At 55.0% G+C, this 5,375-nt stretch overlaps 1 protein-coding gene across 2 annotated transcripts; it reads left to right on the top strand.

Annotated features, from left to right (window-relative positions):
• The first annotated feature begins 2,520 nt into the window (after positions 1–2,520).
• CUNH2orf50 (chromosome unknown C2orf50 homolog) lies at positions 2,521–4,986 on the top strand. 2 transcript variants are annotated; one of them, XM_010629050.2, is made up of 3 exons: positions 2,521–2,780; positions 3,517–3,556; positions 4,240–4,499. In XM_010629050.2, exons 1-3 carry the CDS (start codon positions 2,569–2,571, stop codon positions 4,429–4,431), a joined length of 444 nt encoding a protein of 147 aa, XP_010627352.1. In that variant the 5' UTR covers positions 2,521–2,568; the 3' UTR covers positions 4,432–4,499. The 2 variants fall into 2 exon arrangements, with proteins under 2 accessions (XP_010627352.1, XP_010627351.1); XM_010629049.2 differs by lacking the exon at positions 3,517–3,556 and having other exon boundaries at positions 4,240–4,986.
• The last annotated feature ends 389 nt before the right edge of the window (positions 4,987–5,375 follow it).

Here is a 5,375-nt window from a genome sequence, read left to right as displayed (position 1 = left end):
AACATCGGTAAGCGGCCTGCAGGGTAGCTCAGCCCTGGGCAGAAGCACTGAGGACAGCACCTGTCCTCAGGTCATGGCCACAGGGAGACCCGGTCACAGGCAGGCCCCCCAGGTGCCCACGAGGTGCCCTGAGTTCCTGCAGGCCCGAAGCCACCATCACGAGTGCCCTCTCACCTCGCGTGGCTTCCCGTCCCTGCTCACACCGATGCCCAAGCAGCTGACCCAGAAGAGCGGAGGGAAGTCCCACCCGCCTCACGATCAGATACACACCGAAATATCCCTGAGTCCTCGTCTCGGTTTGCCAGGGCCTTGTGGTGGTGCCCATCTCCTGGGCCCCTTGGAAGGCTGAGGAAGAACCCAGGAGAGTCTTGCGGAAGGATAGGGGCTTTCCTAACCTAGACATCAGGGGGAATCTGGTAGCTTTTTGTCCTTACAACTGCACCATCGTAGAATCACCTTCACTCCCAGCACTCAGGAGGCTGAGGCAGGAGGATCATCACTCCTTTGAGGCCAGCCTGGGCTACATAAGGAGACCCTGTCTCAAAACAAAACAAAACAAAACAAAAAAATGTTTTCAAATGTTTTTGTTTTTGTTTTAGGACAGCCTTATGCTGTTTACGAGAGCACATACTTAAAAACATACGGACCCATATTTAAAATAAACTGGTGAAGAACAACATAGCAGCAAATATTTACCAAGAGAAAACTAGAACAGCTATGGTAATCAGGGGAAACCTGTGAGCTTTACAGGATAGAAAACTTACTTCCCAAGGACTAAAGCCCTCGAGGAAGGCATGAATGTGGCAAACTGCGCACCTCAATTATGTAAAGGTACAGAATCCCAGTGATGAATGTAACTGTACTGTATACTAGACTGTACCAATAAACTCAACAAACTGCATACCTCAAACGACACAGGCGCAAAATAGATAGCAGTCGAGCAAACTGTGGCCCGCAGGTGAGTCAGGTTTAGCCTGGGTAAGATCCGGGGTTCCTGCGGGGGCTTCAAAAGACAAAGGCATCCAGGAGTGGGGATGTGCACGTGCAATCCCAGTACTAGGGAGGCTGAGGCAGGAGGGTCAATGAGAATTCAAGGCCAGCCTGGGCTACATAGTGAGACCCTGTCTTAAAAAATCAAAGAAAAAGCTGGGCATGGTGGTGCACGCCTGTAATCCCAGCACTTGGGAGGCTGAGGCACGAGGATCTCTGTGAGTTCAAGACCAGCCTGGGCTACATAGTGAGTTCCAGGTCAGTCTCAACTACACAGTGAGACCCTGTCTCAAAAAACAAACCAACAAACAAACAAAAAAATCAAAGAAAAGAAAGGAGGGAGGGAGAGGGAGGAAGCAGGCCAGTCAAAGCAAAGCAGCTTGACCTGTTCTGGCCCACACCCATGCCCAAGGGCTGTTGCCCAGCCCTGTCCCCAACACCTCCCACACCCTTCCCGGGCCACTACTGGGCCTTCCTGGACCCCACCGTGTCCTGTCTCGGATCAGAGAAGTCACAGCGACCCTTGTGGGATAGAAAGCTACATGCTGCCCTCTGCTGGCAGAGACATGAACTGCAGTCACGAGGGGCTCAGCTTTTACCAGGGAAGCTGGAAGGGCGCTAACAGTAAATAGGACAGGAGGGAGGCGTGGGGCAGCACACCTGTCATCCCAGCTGGAGGATCAGTGCGAGTCTGAGGTCAGCCTGGGCAACATAGGGAGGTCAAGGCCATCCTGGACCACACAGCGAGAAGCTGTCTCAATAATAATAACAACAACAACAACAATAAAATGGGCCAGGGATTTAGCTCAGTGGTGCTCCGCCTGCCTCCCAAGCACAAGGTCCCAAGTTCGATCCCTGGGACCAATAATAATAATAATTTCCATTTGACTCAGCTATTCCCCGACAGTTAAAGACATCATATCACAGTGATCCACGCATGACCGTGTTTAGCAGCACAACAGCTAAATCTTGGAAGCGGCCTGTATGTCCAACGACAGATGAATGAATGTGGTATTTACGCACAATTGAGTACCACTCTGCCACAAAGAGGGATAAACTTGAGTCATCTGTAGGAAAATGGCTGTACTGAGACTACTATGTTAAGTGAAGTAAATCAGACACACAAGCTTTCATATCACATGGTTTCTCTTAAAAGAGAAACACAGAGGGCCGGGAATTTAGCTCAGAGGTTCCGCTGCCTGCCTTGCAAACTCAAGGACCCGAGTTCGATCCCCGGAGCCAAAAAGAAAAGAAAAAAAAGAAAGTATAAAGAGCAAAATAAAAGAGAAATGATAGAATAAAGGGAGACAGCTCTTTTGCAAAAGGGAAGACGACCAAGAGATGGAGGGAGGGGAGGAAGAGATGGAAAGAAGTTGAGATGCGCTGTCTGCACCCCAACTCCCCAAACCACACAGCCCGCCCGTCCTGGCCCGCGTGGCCGCCAGGGTGCAGCACTGGGCTCGGCGTCGCTGTCCCTGCAGGGCTCTTCCGTTCCCAGGACGACAATCAACATCCTGGGCCCCACTGCAGCTGGGAGGGCCAGCGGAGCTCAGCGCCAGGGAATCCAACACCCCCAGCATGGGGAGCCGCCCTACTCCTGGGCTCCGGCGAACGACTTCCTCCGGGTCCCGACTGCAACCGGCCAGGCCTCCTGCCTCAGTTTCCCCAACAGGGCAGGGTGCTGCTGGGGGCCACAAGGCGCCAGGGTCCCTGCGATTGGCCTTGGGCGTGCAGGGGGACGAGCTGTGGAGAGAGCTGGTGGAGGCCGAGGGGCGCGGGTGGCGGCGTTGGTGAGTGCCCCCCAAAACCACTGCCCTGCCTGGGGTTGAAAGAGAGCCCGCGGTGGGAGATCCAGGGACAGACAGACAGCATGGGCCAGGTGGACGGGTGTTATTTATTTTGAGACAGGGTCTTGCTAGGTTACCCAGGCTGGGCTCCAACTTGCAACCCTCCTGCCTCGGCCTCCTTGAGGGCTGGGATGGATGACAGGCACTGGTCACTATCCAGCTAAAAAATAAGGAAATTCCAATAGAAATTAAACCACCAGGGTAGGCCGTCACCCTCTCCCATCCTGCCCTCCTTTTACAAAGGCCTGGGGACCTCTCCTCACAGCTTTCTGAAACGCAGGGAGGTGGGGGTAAGATTAAGCCTGGGGTTTCCTAGCAACGTGGTCACCACCTGGAACCAGCCAGGTTCACAGGATTCCCCCGAAGATACTTGGGTGACCCGGACGTTCTGTGTTCACTTTGCTAATGAACTGTTTCAGTTCTTCCACTGTGGGATGCATTGTGGCAGGGACTCATTCGCTGCACACAATGAAAGTCAGTCTTGGAATGTCTCAGATAGTTGGGTTGGGGGGTACACCTGTGATCCTGGCACTCTGGGAGGCTGAGGCAGGAGTATCCGTCCAAGCCCAGCTTGGGCAACTTAGTGAGATCTTGGATTCAATCCCCAGTACCAAAAAATTAAAAAAGGAAAAAAAGAAAAGGTGAGAATTCTCATGGCCAGTGTGCTTTTCCTTTCCAGGACTGAGAACTGGGGCTTCCTGAGAGACTATGACCCCATGGTAAGGCAGACATGCTGTTTTCCAGTGTGAATTTATTCGCTCTTTCCTGCCATCTGACCACCTACTCTGTGCTGGGTTCATGGGTAAATAGTTTTGTTTTAAGTAACTCAGGGCTTGAAGGGAAAGAAAATATTTACACAGAACACAGAAAATTTTCCACTGGGATCTGCTGACTGTATTAAGAGGGAGTGGCTGGGAGCGGCCGGCATTTGCTGCCCAATGTTCCCTGGAAGTTGTGTGCGCTCCAGTAGCCACCACGCCCAAAGGAAAACCAGTTTGGATAAAAACACACCGGAAACAAACTCCCTGCGTCTGGTAGAAGCCCCTCCCACCCGTAGCCGCCCTCGCTTCGCTTCCCCACTGTGTGTGGTGGCGCACGCCTGTCATTCCAGCACTCAGGAGCCTGAGGCAGGAGAATTGTGGAGAGTTCGAGGCCAGCCTGGGCTGCATAGAGAGACCCTGTTTCAAAAAACCAGCGAGGGCCAGGGATTTAGCTCAGTGGTTCTGCTGCCTGCCTTGCAAGCACAAGGACCTGAGTTTGAGTCCCCAGTACAAAAAAACAAACAAACAAACAAAAAACCCCAACAGCACAAAGGCAGCGAGACGAGACCTCTGCTCTCAGACACGTCTCAGGGGCCCCTCCTTCCCCCACGAGGCTGTGACCCAGCTGTCTCCTCTCTCAGGGCAACAGGAAGCAGCCCGAGCAGCTGCCAGAGCAGGTGCCGCGCTTCTCGGACGCCGTCCCCAACTCCAGCAGCCACGTGGTGGGCAGCAGGCTGGACACGCCGCTGGGCAGAGACCTGGTCCGCATGGATCTCACCTTCTCAGAGGGGACGCGCAGGAAGAGGCCAGGGGCTGGGCTGCAGCCAGCATAGGGTGGGGCACTGCCTCGTCAGGTGGGGCAGGGGGATGGAACACCTGTCCAAAAGCCAGGCGTGGCAGGGTACATCTGTGATCCTGGCACTAGGGAAGCTGAGGCAGGAGGATCGCTGTGAGTTCAAGGCCAGCCTGGGCTTCACAGTGAAAAACAAAATGAAGCAACAGAAACCCACCCCAAACAGAGCAGCCTCTTCCCTCCTGCCTCCATTTCCTCCAAGATCCTTTTGAGAGGAAAATGACGGGCCTCAGCAGCTGTGTTTGCTTGGACCCTGGCCTGGGTTTTTATTCGCCTCACAGGGAGCCTTCACCACGAGGCCACACAGCTGGCAGTGGTGGAGCTGGGGTTCGAACTCCACTTCACCGGCTCCAGGAACCCCGGGACTGAGCAGAGGCCAAACCTGAGGCAGCTGAAGGTCAGACCGTGACGAAGCTCTGTCAGCTGAGCCGCAGACACTGACCAGGCTATAGGTGTTTTTGCTTAAAAACTCCCTCTTCCCCCTTGCTCCTTTTTCCTTCCCCCCTGACACTGGGAGTTGAACCCTGGGCCTTTGCACTGAGCGGCATCCCTGGCCCTTTCTTGAGATGGGGGCTGTCTAAGTCACTAAGTTGCCCAGGCTGTGCTGGAACTTCGGATCCTCCTGCCTCAGCCTCCCAGAGTGCGGGAGTGACAGGCTTTCACCACCACACCGGTCAGGCAGGGGGTGGGTTCTGCTCCAAGGTTCCTCGATCCCCTACAGTGCCTGTGACCACGCCACCTCGCTGGGAAGGGACCCGGCCTGAGCGTCCTGTCCGCTCGGCGGTGACCTGGGCAGCCAGAGACGCCCTGCGACCTCCTCCATCAGAAGGCCTCGGCCCTCGCCTTCCGCACCCCGCAGGAGCCCGGGCGCAGGCCCAGGACCCGCGGACTCAGGCGCCCGCCTCCCGGCCGTCTTGGCCAAAG

Source organism: Fukomys damarensis, unplaced genomic scaffold, assembly GCF_012274545.1.
Source record: "Fukomys damarensis isolate Sample0158 unplaced genomic scaffold, DMR_v1.0_HiC HiC_scaffold_25, whole genome shotgun sequence".
Classification (NCBI taxonomy): domain Eukaryota; kingdom Metazoa; phylum Chordata; class Mammalia; order Rodentia; family Bathyergidae; genus Fukomys; species Fukomys damarensis.
The sequence above is the reverse complement of the archived record's forward strand: the minus strand, read 5'-3'. Positions and strand labels throughout refer to the sequence as shown.

Coding starts and splice junctions, on each gene's coding strand:
- CUNH2orf50 (XM_010629049.2), top strand. CDS start 2,569: ATGGGGAGCCGCCCTACTCCTGGGCTCCGGCGAACGACTTCCTCCGGG. Junction 2,781..4,239: donor GGGCGCGGGTGGCGGCGTTG/GTGAGTGCCCCC, acceptor CTCCTCTCTCAG/GGCAACAGGAAGCAGCCCGA.